The sequence below is a fragment of the Laetiporus sulphureus genome (assembly GCF_001632365.1).
Source record: "Laetiporus sulphureus 93-53 unplaced genomic scaffold LAESUscaffold_31, whole genome shotgun sequence".
NCBI lineage: Eukaryota > Fungi > Basidiomycota > Agaricomycetes > Polyporales > Laetiporaceae > Laetiporus > Laetiporus sulphureus.
The window spans coordinates 58,905-74,001 of NW_024468540.1; the positions used below are offsets into that span (position 1 = coordinate 58,905).

The following is a 15,097-nucleotide window of genomic DNA, read 5'->3' on the forward strand; positions in this document are numbered from 1 at the left end:
CGGCGCAGCATCCGCAGAATACTTCCACAAACGTACCGCATTATCGCGTAAGGCGTCACCATTCGCGGCAACGATGCAGAATTAGAAGAGCAGCTTCTCCCGACATCTTGCTGGAAAGGAGAGTCGTCCGTCGTTTTGACTGAACTTTATGTTTTCATCCCAAGCCATCATTTATGAATGAGACGTGGCATGTGGTGTGATGAGTTTGATCTACAGCGAAGCTGCCTATTTTGGCAGATTTCGCCTCCTCGGTTCAACGCCTGCGCGGCGCTCAGCCACAATCGCTCATCTGCCCTTGCTCAGCATGTCTTCAAACCTCGCCTTCCTCACGAACTCCCACAAAATCATCGCCGCCAAAAAGCGTGCAAAGAAGGCGCAGATCAAGGAGGTCTTATTCGACGACGATGCCCGCAGGTTGGCTCAAATTAATTAATTATCAAGGATGGAGTCTTAATGCATGCCTGCCCGTCTCAGGGAATTCTTGACTGGGTTCCACAAGCGCAAGGTGCAAAAGAAGGAGGCTGCCAAACAGAAAGCTATTGAAAGGGAGAAACAAGAGCACCTGGAAGCGAGGAGAGAGGTATGCTCATAAGGTATCAACTTGCGTGACCGAGCGTTCATGTGGCGCAACACGCTAGAAACGTAGAATGCTTGCCGAACGTGCTGCTCAGAACGCGGCGGAAGTGGAGAAGGCATATGGCGGTGCAACCGGTAAGTGTCGACCGGTGTGATCTGTCCTTGTGCTACATATGACCACGCGATGATTGACAGAAGAGCAGAGCGCATCGGGTGACCAATGGTCCGGTCTGTCGGCGGGCACATCCGCCGACAAGGGTGAAGAGAGACAGCAAAAGGAAGAATACGAGTACGAAGAGGAAGTAGCGACCGTGACTGTCGTCGAGGATTTTGATCCCGACGCTCTCATTCATGGATCGAGTGGTCCAGATAAGCGAGCCGAGGCGAATGCTCAAGACCATCCGGGGCGCCCATCACACACAAACAGCGGTGGCCGGCAGAATACAAGCAGCGCGACATCCAAACAGAAAAATAAAGCTGCTGTAGGCCGAACGAAGATGGCAACCAAGACAGCAACCAAAGCAAAAGACATTAAATACCTGACAAATGCGGCGCGAAAATCAGACAGAATAAAACAGAATAGACGGAAGGTGGAGAAGGCTGAGCGAGCGGGAGGTAAAACGTCGCGCAAAAGCGGCGGGGGCCGCAGGAAGCGGTGACGGCAAAATGCTGCATGCTACCCGCACTATGCTCTTTACGGCAGCTGTTCTTTCTACTCGCTTCGGTTGATAGATGGTTTTCTTTCACACGCAGACATTGGCGCGATCCCCGTAGTACGTATCACCGTATCCATGAGTAACAGATGCTATTCTTGACCAACAGACAGCCTCTTCCATCCAATCCAAATTACATATGGTCTGTCTAAAATGCCGTCGACCCTGAAAACCTTCCATGCGCCCTCCGGCGATAGAGCAAGCCATCGCTCCAAAAACTCTCTGACAACATCTTCTGCTCGTAATTCAGTCACCACCAGGACCGCTGTCAGCTCCGGCGTTGTCAAATGGTCAATCGTCGACAGCAGCGCAGGGAGTAATGATGGATGGTAGATGCAATCCACAACGAGCAAAATGTCTATCGGCGGAAACTTGTAGAGGGACCGACGTGCGTGAGCGGACGCACGGTGCAGCATCTCCCAGTCCAGAGCCTCGACGATGACATTCGCCAAGAGATCACTATGAGCGGTATCTCCACGTGAATGCACGCGCCGATGTTTTGGAGACGGGGAAGGGGGTAACTTCGGTCGGTTCAGCGTGAGATTTTTCCGGATGAGTGGGACGAGAGCCTCAATGTCCGTTGCGGTGTATCGCGCGACGATGCGCGATAGCACGATGGCGAGAAGGCCCGTTCCGGTTCTGCATGCGGCGTTGCGAATCAATCATGGGCGCAGAGCCGGCGAGGGCGGGCTTGACGTGAGTCGACTGACGCACGCGACCTGGAAGGGAGCCGCGCTCACCCTAGCTCGAGCACATGCGCACCCTGCAGCGCGGCTGGACTGATGAGCGCGTCCGGCGCTCGGGCATAGTATTGCTGTAGGACGTAGTGTGCGAGATCAACGCTAGACAGCCATTCATACGCTTCGCGCGTGCCTGATTACAGCAAAGTGATTGATAACTCACCTTGCACGCCAAAGGACACTCCCCGTATCGCCCTTGCGACTCCGCAATGCGGTCTTGTCCTGGTACAGCTCGACTGATAGGACCTGTTCCTGCCCAGCCAATGCCACCTTCTGCTTCTTCGTGGCGGCCCTGCCTAAGCGCCTCTGCGGGATTGCGCGATCGTTTTCAACGATAGCAGAAGAGGCGTCTGGAGTCTGGATGGTGAACTCAATTGTGAGAGTGTCCTTGTGCGAGTCGACGTATCCTAGTCCGCGGAACCCAGTCGAACTGTCCGTAGGGTCCTGAGCAGCCAAGCTGGTATATAGCAGAAAAATCTGATGGCATGCAAGGAATTGGCTGTATATTTGAACGTCACCGCTGTTCGCACTGATGCTGCGTACCTCCTCATCTGCATCGGTAACACGGATCGTTGATGGCGGAAGCCGTATGGGACCGCATGCTGAGGGAAACTCTGGCTCTTCTTCCATGGCTTCCTAAAGGATTTCCCAGTGACAAGGGGGTTCAGATGGCTATTGCTGACGTTGATCTAACAGCATATATGCGTGAAGGACAAAATGATAAGTCTGCGGTCAACTGGAAGGCGAGACAAAGACACTGACCGTGACAGAGTTGGCGTGACAGTCGCGACTATGTCACGGGCTTGTGGCGTTTAGTGCCGACATCGTGTCCAGCTGCGTGCAGCGCTGTCTGCGACTATCACCAAGCAAACGTGTCTAGTAGCTTGTCTTGCTTACACGTAGCTCTAATCGTGGAGACAATTCCAAGGACTAATCCCTTCACAAAAGCTTGCGCCTTGTGTGGCTTAACGTCCCCGTTGTCAAGATGAACTCACTTTATACCCTCGGAGTGCGCCAAACGAATTCCATCCAGGCAGACCTGGAACGCCTGCGCAACGGCGAGAAATCTGCGGCTCTCATAGGTCCGTGCATGCGATGCTGCACTTCGCACACACCGGCGCGTCGTGCGAGCACTCTGGCGGAAGGATCCGGAGATGTGACGACTTGTCCTGATGTTTGACAGGGCAGATATCCGCGTCGTTGGCGGCGATGCACCGGACGGTGGACGATTATGACTCGATGGCGAAGAGGGAGATTATCAAGGCTAAGCAGGAGAAGGCAATGATGTGCGTGTCTACCTCCTGCATGCAGCGAATATGGATTGATTGACCCTGCACTCACTAAGGCGAGTACAGAAGTTTCGAGCAGATTATGCGGAATTAAAAGGTCAATTCGAACGGATAAAGGGCGAGGTCAGTTTTGTTTCATCTACTGGTAACGCTCACAGCTCCTGAGCCATGCATGTTGTTCCCTGCCAGAGTGAAGCAGCGACGCGTGCCGAATTGTTATCAGCATCGTCATCCTCAACAACACCGCTGTCACCGGGAGACGCGAGAAGACGGTTTATGGCCGGACAGTCAGCTTCATCCTCCGAGGTGTCCGAGTCGCCGTTCAGTGGTCCCACACCGATGCCGATGTCTGGCCTTCGAGAAGATCACGCACTACGCGAACACAGCTTCATCCACAATACTGAAAATCGGCTAGACGAGTTCATTGCGCAAGGTCGTGCGGTGCTGGACGACCTTGTGGACCAACGTTCGGTTTTGAAAGGGACGCAGAAACGTCTGTTGGATGCCGCGAATACCCTTGGACTAAGCAAGGATGTTATCGGATGGATTGAGAGGAGAAGGTGCGTAGTCGTATCGATCATCCAATTCTCGGCTGATCTCTGACGATTCTATGCATTGCTTAGTACACAAGATATGTATATTTTCATCGTTGGCGCGATCTTCACCTTCGTCTGTTTCTTTTTCATCTGGAAATACCTTGGGTAACGTTCTGACGCTGGACTTTCCGGACTCTTTTCATGTGTATCTCTAGTACTGTCGTAATACATATGTTGTCGCTTGCTTTCTGCCTATCGTAAGCTTTTGTGTACCCGCCGCCTTTGCCCGGTCGGCAGCAAATGCACGCGAGCCCGGACGTAGTTAGCGAACGTTTTCTAGCCGCCGGTGCTTGCGCGCCTACTTCACACTGAATTTCAATCATGGCTGTCTCTGTCTCTTGAATATCGTCGAGGCTATCTATCATTTGATCGCTAGCGGCTTTGTCATTGGTAAAGGATTATAGTATTCTACTATCAAGGTCCTCCAATGGAGCCTGACTCCTCTCGGCTTCGATCGTACGACTATACTGAAGGCGCTTCGGCCATCGACATCCAGGAAGCTATAGCTAGCAACTCACGGGGGAGAAGAGATTCTCGGTATGGCGAGGAAGGAGAGGGTGCTATGTTTGACGGACCATCGCATTCCGTCAACCCTAGTAGCGTGTCGAGGATGTCCCTTGGGGAGCGTCGACGGCGCAGCAGCGATGCGTGGTCGAGAGGCTCGGGGACGCGCAGACACAGCGAGGCCGGCTCCAGCGAGGGTATGAGGAGTCCACATCGGAGACACAGCCGGGACAGTAAGGTGTATGGGTCGGCAGAGAATGGGGAGAGGCAGCACGACGGTGTGGTCTCCGATGAAGAAGAAGAGGAGAGCCATGGTTTGCCCACGAGATCAAGACGAGGTCGGTCGCCTTCAGGTTCACCTGTTCTCAGACACAGTATGTTCGACAACATTGCGCACATGTTCGGCAGAGGGTATACAGAGACGGGGTCACCCCCGCGTAGCCGCCGTCCGTCCACGGCAAGCCGTATCTCAAGGACCAGTTTATTCCATCGATCCAGCAGCAGGCGGTCAGTTGCAAGCTCGGATTACGCCGTCGAGTCGGAAGGGGAGGGGCACGATAGGTGGGGGTACTCCTCGGGAGAAGAAGACGAGGAAAGTGTAGCCTCTCTGGACGTCGCCCGCGGCGATGCGAGCGAGACCTCAAGCATCAATGTACTCGACTATGGTTCGTATCCCCCCTCTCCGAGCATGGTGCCTACTTTGCCTCTCCTCGCTGGAGATGCTATCTTCGGTGGCGAGGCACGTATTGATATGGGCGAGTTTGAACCCACGTCTCCGCCACCTCCCGGTCCTCCCAGCCGACAGACTATCTACCTCGACGATGAAGACGCGCACATCAGAATGATTGGTTACGAAATCATCCCATGGCGCCAGTCGCTTTGGCGGCTCTCCTGCGTAGTAACTTGTGGCGTCTTAGCACTCCTAGGACACTGGTTCCCCCGATTGTGGCTCTCCTCGGTTGCTCATGAGAAGGCGTTCATAGAGATCAGCAGCGGATTTGTCGTCGTTGAGGTGCGTTTACGAGGTCTATGCTATGCAGCAATGCCAACGGGTCGAAGACCGCCCACAGAGATATTGCTTTGTTCGAGTTGCGCAGAGTTGAATACCCATACGACCTTGCAACAGTGTTCTCATCCCCGGCCGACCCAACAGCTTTGCTTCCGATATCGAGGACGTCACCTCATTCGCAAGACCCACCAAATGGCGACTCAGGCAAAAGCTTGGGATCTCTTGCAGTTCTTGATTATCGGTATACACGATTTGCGCTGGATCCCAGGACTGGGTTGTTCAGTATGATCAGGTAGTTGCATAATCCTTCATGCGATATAACGGGGTCTGACAGGTTTTAAGGGATTGGCGTGACTCATCATGGTCAGGCGTGGCCTCTGTGCAGCACGGTTTGGATGAGGACGTGCAAAGACAACGGCGCACGCTGTTTGGCCAGAATTTTATAGACATTGAGGGCAAGTCTACCACCTCACTTCTCATAGACGAGGTACATCCTTTTGCAAGTATATACGCTGTCTTGAACTCATCATTGCACAGGTTATACATCCGTTTTACGTATTCCAAATCGCCAGCATGATCCTCTGGTCCCTGGACAACTATTATTACTACGCTTTCTGCATTGCTCTGATCTCGGCCGTCAGCATCACAACAACTCTTCTGGAAACGAAGAAGGTAAGCTCAGTCAAGTCTGTCCAGAAAGCAGGTGATTGAATCTCGACAGACTATCGCGCGAATGCGGAAAATGTCTAGGTTCACCTGCCTGGTAAACGTCTACGTTAATGGAGCATGTAAGGGCTCAGTCACTTTTTTGGAATCATAAATCACCGACCACGATGTTCAGGGACAGAGCGCGATTCCTCGTCACTCGTTCCAGGTGATATCGTTAATCTCGTTGAGCCTCAACTGGGTACGATCCCTGCCGACATCTTTCTGCTGTCTGGAGATGCTATTGTCAATGAGAGCATGCTTACAGGCGAAAGTGTTCCAGTTGGCAAGGCACCTGTGAAGGACGCAGATATGGCTCTTTTCCGAGATGGCAAGGACATCAGTGGAGACATGTCGAAGAGCTTTCTCTATGCTGGTACTCGTGTCGTGCGGATGAGAGGCTCCCTCGCCATGGACGGGAGTGTGCGGACTCCGGCTTTAGGATTGGTTGCTCGAATAGGTATACCCATACATGTGCTCCTTTTCCCCGAATTTGACTGAAATGTCTCCAGGATTCTACACCACGAAAGGTGCTCTTGTGCGGTCCATGTTATTTCCGAAGCCGATGGGATTCAAGTTCTATCGCGACTCGATCAGGTTTATTCTCGTCCTGACAGGTGTCGCAGGGTTGGGCTTCTGTGCCAGCGCTATCCAATTTGTCCGGCTCGGAGTAAGTAATGGTTCTCCGTCGCGGTGATGTCTGACCGGTGATGAAAATACACAGGTACCATGGCACACGATCTTGATTCGAGCACTGGATCTGATCACGGTGGTGGTGCCGCCTGCACTGCCCGCGACTCTCTCTATCGGCACGAGTTTCGCAATAAATCGGCTCCGTAAGCTCGGCATATATTGCATCTCGCCGAACCGCGTCAATGTTGCGGGTCAGATCAATGTCTGCTGCTTCGACAAGACGGGAACTCTTACGGAAGACGGGCTGGACATCCTTGGTGTCCGGTCGTTGGAACGCAACTTCGACCGATTCGGTGAGCTGATTGAAGACATCCATGACCTGCCGTCTAGTCGAGAAAAAGCGAACTTCCTCCATGCGTTGGCAACGTGCCATTCGTTGAAGAACGTGGATGGAGAGGTTATTGGTGACCCGCTCGATGTCAAGATGTTCGGGTTTACGAAATGGACGCTGGAAGAAGGCAACGTTGCTGGGACAGGCATTGTCAAGAGTCGGGCTGGAGGCGGTCGCCCTGCCGCATTGGTGCAGACTGTCGTTCGTCCACCGGGTAGTGCTCAGTTTCGGATTGAAGACGCGCTGAAAGGCGGAAGAGTACGTTTCTCGCTGCAAAGCTTGCTATGCGGACTAATTGCTCGGTGGTCAGCATGCACACTTCCTCGAGTTGGGCGTGATCCGCACGTTCGACTTTGTGTCTTCGCTTCGCAGAATGAGCGTCATCGTCAAGCGATTGAAGAGCAATAGCATGGAGATCTATGTCAAGGGCGCCCCTGAGGTGATGGGTGAGATATGCGATAAAGATTCCTGTCAGTTAGTTCGCCCGTGTGCCGCATGCTGTCTTCTGACGAGTTTGTTTTCAGTTCCACAGGACTATGATGACTTGCTCTCGTACTACACCAAGCGCGGGTATCGAGTCATCGCTATGGCTGGCAAGAGCATCGAGGGTCTCTCCTGGCTTAAAGCTCAGAAACTGAAGCGGTCAGTAATCGGCAGATAGGTTCACCGCAGTCTCTCATCTATATACAGTGAACAGGCTGAATCTGGCCTCCAGTTCCTCGGTTTGGTGATCTTCGAGAACAAGCTGAAACCCGGAACAACACCTGCTATCCAAGCACTGCGCTCCGCACATTTTGCTTGTAGGATGATTACCGGAGATAATTCACTAACGGCCGTCAGTGTCGCGAGAGAATGCGGTTTGATCAATCCAGCAGCCCATGTCTTCTGTCCCATTTTCATCCGGGGTACGTCTACGGATTTTGGCATTGGAGAAAAGACCGCTTAATTGTTAGCACCTCGTAGGCAATGCGACGACACCTCTGTCCAAGTTGGAATGGACCTGCATGGATGAGCCAACGTGGGCATTGGATGACTACACGTTGAAGCCGTTGACGCCGCCGGCTCACCGTCTTGTTGAGGAGGACGAACTTGACTACGGCGACTACACTCTGGCCATCTCTGGTGACGTGTTCCGCTGGATGATCAACCATGCTCCCCTAGAGACGCTCCAGCGTGTGCGTAGACCGCCATCATTTATCGAGGCCAACTTGCGGGACTTAATATGTATTGATGCAGATGCTGGTCAAAGCACAGGTATATGCTCGCATGTCACCTGATGAGAAGAATGAGGTAGTCGAACGGCTGCAAGACCTCGGGTATACGGTCTTGATGTGTGGAGATGGTGCGAACGATTGCGCAGCGTTGAAAGCTGCGGACGTTGGTCTCTCGTTGTCAGAAGCAGAGGCATCCGTCGCTGCGCCTTTTACCAGTCGCACGCCCGATATCAGTTGTGTGCTGGAGGTGATTAAAGAGGGCCGCTCTGCGCTGGTGACAAGTTTCAGCTGCTTCAAATATATGTAAGTATGCGTTCAATAATGGCCGCCTGCACAAGCATGATGACAACTGCGATCACAGGGCGTTATATTCTCTCATTCAGTTTACTACAATCACGTTGCTATATTCGTTTGCCTCTTCGCTGGGAGATTTTCAGGTGTGCAGCTTCGTATAATTACCAGCGTCAGGAGCTGATGATACTGCGGCGCAGTTCCTTTACATCGACTTGTTTATCATCATTCCCATTGCTATCACGAGTAAGGCACATCTTTCTTCATCACTGCAAGTATGACATGCTGACATACGCATTAGTGGGCCGGACACTGCCATTCCCTCATATTCATCCCAAGCGTCCGACAGCCAGTCTCGTGTCAAAGAAGGTGCTCGCAAGTCTTGTCGGTCAGATCGTGATCACCGCTGCAATCCAATTCTGGGCCTTCTTTTGGGTCCGCCGGCAGGAATGGTGCGCCAATACTATCATCTCATGGTTCATCGATTGGACCTTAATTGTGTTTTAAGGTACACTCCTCCTCCTCCGTCGGACCCAAGCTCGGGCGATGATCAACTGGAGGCCACTAACTTTGAGAACTCGGCGCTATTTTTAGTGTCGTGCTTCCAGTATATTTTGGTGGCAGCTGTTTTTAGCATTGGGCCGCCGTACCGCAGGCCCATGTGGACCAATGGTGAGACGGAGAGCTGCATCATGCATCACGTATCAATGATGGCTGACATACTTTCCGCAGGCCTGTTGATGCTGTCGATTGCCTGCCTGTCGCTGTTCAACGTTGTCGTCCTGCTGTCGCCTCCTCGTCCCGTTGCAAGTCTCTTGGAGCTGGTGCCTCTGCCATTTTCTGCGCGGATCACACTGCTGGGCGCGGCCATCTTGAACGTTGTGCTGTCTGTGACGTACGAGCAGTGGGGGACGCAAGCTGTGTCGCGGGTGATTGGCTATGTCATGCAGCTGCGTCGGCAGCAGCGGACCAAAGACGGAAAGGTGTACAAAACTGTCGAAGGAGGTATGCGATGACAGAGGCTATGTATTAGACGGCCTTGGCGTGATGCGTTTCACATCCAGCGACGTCCATCTGGGGGCCACATTTATACTAACCGCTGTAGGATGCATCTTTATCGACCCTTCTTCCTTGTATAACTGCTACAGCAGCAAAATCCATTGCCTTTCTTGACTGTGTGGCCATGCGTTCCTGGTACAACGTTCGTAATTGTGATAATTCGCAATAGATTGAGGATTTGCAACGACACATCAATCAAACTTTGGCGGTGGCTACACACAGAGCGATGGACGGACGACTTCTCGTTGCGAAGCTGATCGCCTGGCTCCTGCCGGTTGCTTCGACTTGATGCCGGCGGGAACGATTACGGTCGGAGCTTGAATAGCGTGTAGACTTTGTTATCGCCTCCCAATCGGAGAATCAAAGCTGACTGATGGTTGCCGCGACGTCCGCGAACATAAACTCCCAGCGCTCTCAGAGCTCGTTGGGCCTCATCCCTCTCCTTCGTTTCTCCTCTCCACCTCGCTTGCGGGTTGTGACCTTTCTGCCCTGGGGGCCTTCCATTCCTTGCTTTCTTTGCCGTCCATCCGCTCGACGCAGGAGCCAGTCTCCACCCGTTCTCGCTCTTGCATACTCCTTTTGTACATCTCAGCTTCATCCGCAGTCTCGCCAAGATGTTCCGCAGCTCGAGGACCACCTTCACCACTGTTTGCTTGCTCTTGTCCTGCTTGGCCGGCTTTGTGAATGCTGTGCCAGTCGCCGAACCAAATGTGCTTGGACTTGTACCTCGCCAGACGGTGACGGCTTCTGCGATGACGCTGGAGACGACTCAGACAGTCAGCACGTACGTGAACCATCTCATAACAATAATGGAATGGATGGATGCCGCATCGAGGAAGAGCACTCTTGTGCTCGGCAGGCGTAATCCAAGCACACAATTGCTTGTCTGTTGATCGAGGGTTCACTGGGTCTGCTCGACCAATGACCTCGATCGCAGTCGCCACGTGCTGTGTTGCCTGACCGCCAATGGCATGGCTTCCTCGCATGCCAATGCGCAGTGCCAAGCTGCGTAGATTGAAAGGTGGACATCAAATCCTCGCCAGTCATCAGATTCGCCACATTCCGCCTACAACGAGGAACGAATTATGATGGTTGTCGGCGGAGTGCAAGCGGCGCAGGGCACCGTTTCCTGCGTGCGGCGCAACTCCGCTCAAGCGCGTCGGCGCGGTCACGTGCATCCGGGTGCGCACGACGCGGTGGTGGCGGGCGATTTCTCCTTCCATGGGCACCCGTGTCGATGCGTGACGATGAACTTTGCTGATATGCATATAGCTCTTCCGGTACTATGCTGGAGACATGTACAATCACGCTCACTCCGAACGCCGACGGCACCTATCAAGAAGTCAAGTCTTGCACGCTCGCTGCTGTGTCTGGCACCGCCGCCGCTGCAGCAGCCACATCTGATCCTGTTGTCGTAGTTGTACGTATTTTGGGTACTATTTGCTACACAATGCTTTTCATGAATTGACCACGTCTCCGCAGGGCGAATCGTCCATCGCGTCCACGGCCGTCGTTACTTCTGCAGCCGCTTCGGTAAGTCGTGCTAAGCTTGCTCTCTACGCGTTACACAAACTGATTCCATGCGCACAGGCGACTGCAACTACATCCGTGGCTGGTGACATCAACAACGATGCTAACGGAGACTCTGCTGGGTCTGCCTCGGCCAGCTCGACCGCGTCGGCGAGCGCCGCCTCCGTTTCGAAAACCGCAGAGTCGGACGCGTCGACAGCGATCGCAATCCCGGGGAGACATATTCTGATCATCCCGGTCGGGCTAGTTATCTTCTGCGTGCTGACGGGCATTATGCTCCTCGTGATCTTCTTCATGCACTTTGAGCGCATGAAGTACCGCCGGGTAAGTGCTACTTTGGGGCCCTTGGATTCGTTGTTTCGTTACTCACACCACACACAGGCCTTCAGGAAGCGCAGGCTTGCGGAGCAGGGCGCTCCGATGGGCTATGGCGGCATGGGGTGAGTGCAGTGTTTCTGCACTATCTCACGCACTTCTGACTCTGACTCTGACTTTTTCCCACCCCATAGAAAGTACTAAGGACGTGAATCTCTGACGCGCAGTTTCGATTGTCGTCAAGCATACTTCGTCGTCAGGATACGGCTCTTTCTTTATTATATATTTCCAAGATTACTCTGGGACTGCTGCGCTGCGTGTACCGTAGATACCTGTACTCGCTGTACACATGCTTTATCCATCCTGCATCTCTCTCAATACATAAGTTGCCGATGTCCGAGGCAGGAACTGTGTGGCTGCTAATGGTCCGTGCATAGCGCATCTTCGCTGCAGCCCTCGAACTTGGCCCAACACCTGCTCACTATCTGCATCACGCCTGCCACTTGATATTCGGAATTGAGGCATCGAGACCTCTGTTCCGACATCTATTGCGCTATGAACTCGCCAGTAGTACTTCATTCAGCATGACGGAATGTACAGATAGGAGTGCGAGACGATAGGGTTGTCAAGCATGTGCGTGAGCCATAAAAGGCGTCCTCCTGGTGGAGCGCAGGCCACTGCGAATGTCATGGCTCCTCTCCGAACTGTCGATAAGTTCGTGGTGACCTTCTTGGTCGATAACTGCATAGAATGGTATCGTGCTTGTCGTCTTTGTGTCGGTTCTGATGGCTGATGACAAGATGTGTGTATGTAGGATGACGAAGTTGCCTCCGGGCTTCACGCATGAGATGCGAACGCACCTCACTGAACATAATCCACCTATCGATGAGTTGACCGGGATCCCCTTTGTGGACTTCGAGAACTACTGCTGTGGTGTGTACATTCTATAGCTCTACTGCAATGGCTCGTGTTCAACGCGATATACAGGCGCGCATGGCTTCTCCGCACTGATCGTGTGTATTATTCACTGCAACTCCTGCGGAGCATCTGACAGCTGGCGATGTAATGCTCCAGGAGACTCAAATCGAGGGCGAGAAGTCGCACTACACGCTCTTCGATACAGGCCCCGAATCGCGCTCGATCGCGCGCAACATCGCAGCGATGCACGTCCCCACCCACCGCATCGACCGCATCATCCTCTCGCACTGGCACTCGGACCACAGCGGCGGCATGCTCTCCTTCCTCCGCATCCGCGCGGAGGACCCCGCGTCGGCCAGCGCGCCGCCGTGCGTCGTCGATCTGCACCCGAGCAGGCCGATCGCGCGGGGGATGGCACCGCAGCCGCAGGGGATTGTCATTGGGCGGCACCCGCCGGACCCGACGTTCGAGCAGTTGAGGGAGGCGGGCGCGGTGGTGGAGACGCATAAGGAGGGGCATGCGGTTGCGGATGGGACGGTGTGGGTGAGTGGGGAGATCCCGCGGGTGACGGAGTTTGAGGGCGGGTTGCCGGGAGGCGTGAGGTGGGTGGAGAAGGAGGGGAAGGGTGAGTGGGTGAAGGAAGATGTGAGTGCAAGGACGTTGGGTCTGGGTGAAGATGCGATGCTGATTGTTTGTGATGACAGCACTTGATGGACGAGCGGTACGCCGCAGTAGACGTTGCTGGGAAAGGCTTGATATTGTTCTCTGCGTAAGTGATTGCGGAGCAGTCGTTCAAAATTGTGTAAATCCAGTCCTCCTTGACAGATGCTCTCATGCTGGTATCGTGAACGTTGTCAAGGACGCAGTCATGACGTTCGCAAGACCGGTCTACATGGTGCGTTTGGCTCAGCAAGTCGCATCATCTCCTGGGCGTTGACGCTCGTCCGACAGATTATCGGCGGACTGCACTTGGCTGGCACGGATCTGACGCCTCGCATTGAGCCTACCGTAAAGTTCTTGTCCAAGCAGCTGAGACCCGCGCCGGCATACGTGCTGCCGATGCACTGCAGTGGATTCGTGGCCAAGATTGCATTGGAGGCAGCGTTGGGTGAAGGATGTGTACCTGCTGGTGTGGGCCACAAAGTGGAGGTAGCAGGGGATCGTGAGGCGGAAAAGAAGATGTTTCCTCCATCCATCGATTCAGATTAGTTCTTTAAAGTCTCTGTATGTATGACCTTGAATGTAGCTCTTGAAATCATGTAACAAGCGTATAAACGGTTGTACTAGTCTGCTCAATAGGATCCCGCGTTTTAGTCACCGCACACAGACCCGGGCATTCGTCAGCGCAGCAAGAAAGTCGCCGAACGCTTGCCGGACGCACTCGCGTTTCTTTCCGCCACCGACCGATCACTTTCCTCTGGCTTTCCTACTCTCGCCAGTGCAGCCATCTAGGGCCCACGGTGCCTCTTAAAGATGTTCAGGACACTTCCAAAGGTATCACTTCGCCGTTGTCTCCACACATCGTCGCCGCGTTCAACGGCAGTCGCACGTCCTAGCCGCGTCGGTGCCGTCCTTGCAGGCTCAGCGGTCGTTGCTTCATATGTGAGCTGGAAGGCGCTGTACGGTGACAAAATCGCATTGGACTCCGTTGCTTCCTGTGAGCGGTGTCTCTCCTTCTTATAAAATGTTTGGTTTATCAACTCCCGCTCGCAGCATCAAAACAGGTCCCGCTAGTAAAGCAGTCCACTCCCGAAACCCTGATAGATTCGCATCCTCCATCAGCCGCGCATGAAGCAACCCTAGAAGAATCCATAGTAGAGCCCACATCCGGTCCCACAATGGCGGAGGAGGAGGAGGAGGAAGAGGGCGGTGGCGGCGCGTTCAATCCCGTTACAGGCGAGATCAACTGGGACTGCCCGTGCCTCGGCGGGATGGCGTACGGGCCGTGCGGGATGCAGTTCCGTGAGGCCTTCTCGTGCTTTGTCTTCTCGGACAAGGAGCCCAAGGGCATAGACTGCGTGGAGAAGTTCAAGATGATGCAAAATTGCTTCAGGGAGCATCCGGAGACGTACGGCGAAGGCGAGTGCTTCTGTTGCGTGGAAGGCGGCCAAGATAAATCTGACTGAGGTTATCCCCATTGTGCGTCATGCAGATATCATGAGCGATGACGACGATGAGGAGGAGGAGCTCGCCCCGCCTGCGGGCGACTCGCCAGTGGGCGCGCAGACGACCGCGACTACATCGTAGGCGTCGTCTGAGTCTCAAGCGGAACCTCGGGCTTCTACGACATCGACTGCGTAGCATGTCTCCCTCAAGGACAAACTTATGTAGCACGTCTCCCTGCGACTACATTTGTATTTCCTACATTACAGCATCATACCCTTCGCGGATGACTTTTGGCCACACCATGGCCACCAGATTGTTCTTCATTTCTCACATGGAGCCAGCAACGTTATCACCGTGGTACGCATTCATAATTTGTCACCGACAGGTTCGTGAAGCCAGGCACATTGATAGCGGTGATCCAAAACAGCTTCGGACCCTGGCTGCGTGCAACGGGCGCGGCGCTCGTATACAGACGTGCTCATGCCGAACAGACCGAGCGTGTTCGCCG

The 15,097-nt window shown here is 53.8% G+C and overlaps 8 protein-coding genes across 8 annotated transcripts; 7 read left to right on the forward strand and 1 right to left on the reverse strand.

Annotated features, from left to right (window-relative positions):
* The first annotated feature begins 250 nt into the window (after positions 1–250).
* Positions 251–1,554, forward strand: LAESUDRAFT_727736 (uncharacterized protein). Its single transcript, XM_040909281.1, has 4 exons — positions 251–414; positions 475–580; positions 639–711; positions 772–1,554. The coding sequence occupies exons 1-4, from the start codon at positions 305–307 to the stop codon at positions 1,233–1,235; spliced, it is 753 nt and encodes a 250-aa protein (XP_040762315.1). The 5' UTR covers positions 251–304; the 3' UTR covers positions 1,236–1,554.
* LAESUDRAFT_657570 (uncharacterized protein) lies at positions 1,382–2,659 on the reverse strand (the record flags this gene model as incomplete). Its single annotated transcript, XM_040904696.1, has 4 exons — positions 1,382–1,928; positions 2,030–2,131; positions 2,193–2,506; positions 2,573–2,659. The coding sequence occupies 4 exons, from the start codon at positions 2,657–2,659 to the stop codon at positions 1,382–1,384; spliced, it is 1,050 nt and encodes a 349-aa protein (XP_040762316.1).
* Positions 2,660–2,873: 214 nt separating this feature from the next.
* Positions 2,874–4,122, forward strand: LAESUDRAFT_727741 (V-snare-domain-containing protein). The gene is made up of 5 exons (XM_040909282.1): positions 2,874–3,111; positions 3,213–3,315; positions 3,375–3,441; positions 3,508–3,878; positions 3,942–4,122. Exons 1-5 carry the CDS (start codon positions 3,015–3,017, stop codon positions 4,021–4,023), a joined length of 720 nt encoding a protein of 239 aa, XP_040762317.1. The 5' UTR covers positions 2,874–3,014; the 3' UTR covers positions 4,024–4,122.
* Positions 4,123–4,227: 105 nt separating this feature from the next.
* Positions 4,228–9,918, forward strand: LAESUDRAFT_727742 (Ca-transporting ATPase). The gene is made up of 18 exons (XM_040909283.1): positions 4,228–5,430; positions 5,478–5,719; positions 5,770–5,914; positions 5,965–6,099; positions 6,149–6,215; positions 6,269–6,592; positions 6,645–6,802; positions 6,857–7,414; positions 7,467–7,626; positions 7,681–7,798; positions 7,847–8,061; positions 8,120–8,331; positions 8,393–8,673; positions 8,732–8,807; positions 8,862–8,907; positions 8,963–9,113; positions 9,170–9,333; positions 9,394–9,918. The coding sequence occupies exons 1-18, from the start codon at positions 4,342–4,344 to the stop codon at positions 9,675–9,677; spliced, it is 4,425 nt and encodes a 1,474-aa protein (XP_040762318.1). The 5' UTR covers positions 4,228–4,341; the 3' UTR covers positions 9,678–9,918.
* Positions 9,919–10,021: 103 nt separating this feature from the next.
* LAESUDRAFT_287044 (uncharacterized protein) lies at positions 10,022–10,750 on the forward strand. Its single transcript, XM_040901844.1, has one exon. The coding sequence runs from the start codon at positions 10,094–10,096 to the stop codon at positions 10,583–10,585; it is 492 nt and encodes a 163-aa protein (XP_040762319.1). The 5' UTR covers positions 10,022–10,093; the 3' UTR covers positions 10,586–10,750.
* Positions 10,751–11,844, forward strand: LAESUDRAFT_287045 (uncharacterized protein). The gene is made up of 6 exons (XM_040901845.1): positions 10,751–10,902; positions 10,993–11,140; positions 11,203–11,253; positions 11,311–11,574; positions 11,632–11,690; positions 11,760–11,844. The coding sequence occupies exons 2-6, from the start codon at positions 11,006–11,008 to the stop codon at positions 11,767–11,769; spliced, it is 519 nt and encodes a 172-aa protein (XP_040762320.1). The 5' UTR covers positions 10,751–10,902; positions 10,993–11,005; the 3' UTR covers positions 11,770–11,844.
* Positions 11,845–12,250: 406 nt separating this feature from the next.
* On the forward strand, positions 12,251–13,807 carry LAESUDRAFT_727743 (Metallo-hydrolase/oxidoreductase; the record flags this gene model as incomplete). Its single annotated transcript, XM_040909284.1, has 7 exons — positions 12,251–12,318; positions 12,380–12,498; positions 12,553–12,578; positions 12,640–13,128; positions 13,188–13,252; positions 13,309–13,378; positions 13,435–13,807. 7 exons carry the CDS (start codon positions 12,254–12,256, stop codon positions 13,690–13,692), a joined length of 1,092 nt encoding a protein of 363 aa, XP_040762321.1. The 3' UTR covers positions 13,693–13,807.
* A 149-nt stretch (positions 13,808–13,956) lies between these two features.
* Positions 13,957–14,609, forward strand: LAESUDRAFT_657365 (uncharacterized protein; the record flags this gene model as incomplete). Its single annotated transcript, XM_040904679.1, has 2 exons — positions 13,957–14,140; positions 14,197–14,609. The coding sequence occupies 2 exons, from the start codon at positions 13,957–13,959 to the stop codon at positions 14,607–14,609; spliced, it is 597 nt and encodes a 198-aa protein (XP_040762322.1).
* Between the last annotated feature and the right edge of the window lie 488 nt (positions 14,610–15,097).

Excerpts from the sequence above, each read along its gene's own strand:
- LAESUDRAFT_287045 (XM_040901845.1), top strand. The coding sequence starts at position 11,006 with ATGCTGGAGACATGTACAATCACGCTCACTCCGAACGCCGACGGCACC. Across the intron at positions 11,141-11,202 it reads CTGATCCTGTTGTCGTAGTT|GGCGAATCGTCCATCGCGTC; the intron begins GTACGTATTTTG and ends ACGTCTCCGCAG. Across the intron at positions 11,254-11,310 it reads TTACTTCTGCAGCCGCTTCG|GCGACTGCAACTACATCCGT; the intron begins GTAAGTCGTGCT and ends CCATGCGCACAG.
- LAESUDRAFT_727742 (XM_040909283.1), top strand. The coding sequence starts at position 4,342 with ATGGAGCCTGACTCCTCTCGGCTTCGATCGTACGACTATACTGAAGGC. Across the intron at positions 6,803-6,856 it reads TCCAATTTGTCCGGCTCGGA|GTACCATGGCACACGATCTT; the intron begins GTAAGTAATGGT and ends GAAAATACACAG. Across the intron at positions 8,332-8,392 it reads CCCTAGAGACGCTCCAGCGT|ATGCTGGTCAAAGCACAGGT; the intron begins GTGCGTAGACCG and ends GTATTGATGCAG.
- LAESUDRAFT_287044 (XM_040901844.1), top strand. The coding sequence starts at position 10,094 with ATGGTTGCCGCGACGTCCGCGAACATAAACTCCCAGCGCTCTCAGAGC.
- LAESUDRAFT_727736 (XM_040909281.1), top strand. The coding sequence starts at position 305 with ATGTCTTCAAACCTCGCCTTCCTCACGAACTCCCACAAAATCATCGCC. Across the intron at positions 415-474 it reads TTCGACGACGATGCCCGCAG|GGAATTCTTGACTGGGTTCC; the intron begins GTTGGCTCAAAT and ends TGCCCGTCTCAG. Across the intron at positions 712-771 it reads GGCATATGGCGGTGCAACCG|AAGAGCAGAGCGCATCGGGT; the intron begins GTAAGTGTCGAC and ends GATGATTGACAG.
- LAESUDRAFT_727741 (XM_040909282.1), top strand. The coding sequence starts at position 3,015 with ATGAACTCACTTTATACCCTCGGAGTGCGCCAAACGAATTCCATCCAG. Across the intron at positions 3,112-3,212 it reads GAAATCTGCGGCTCTCATAG|GGCAGATATCCGCGTCGTTG; the intron begins GTCCGTGCATGC and ends GATGTTTGACAG. Across the intron at positions 3,879-3,941 it reads GGATGGATTGAGAGGAGAAG|TACACAAGATATGTATATTT; the intron begins GTGCGTAGTCGT and ends TGCATTGCTTAG.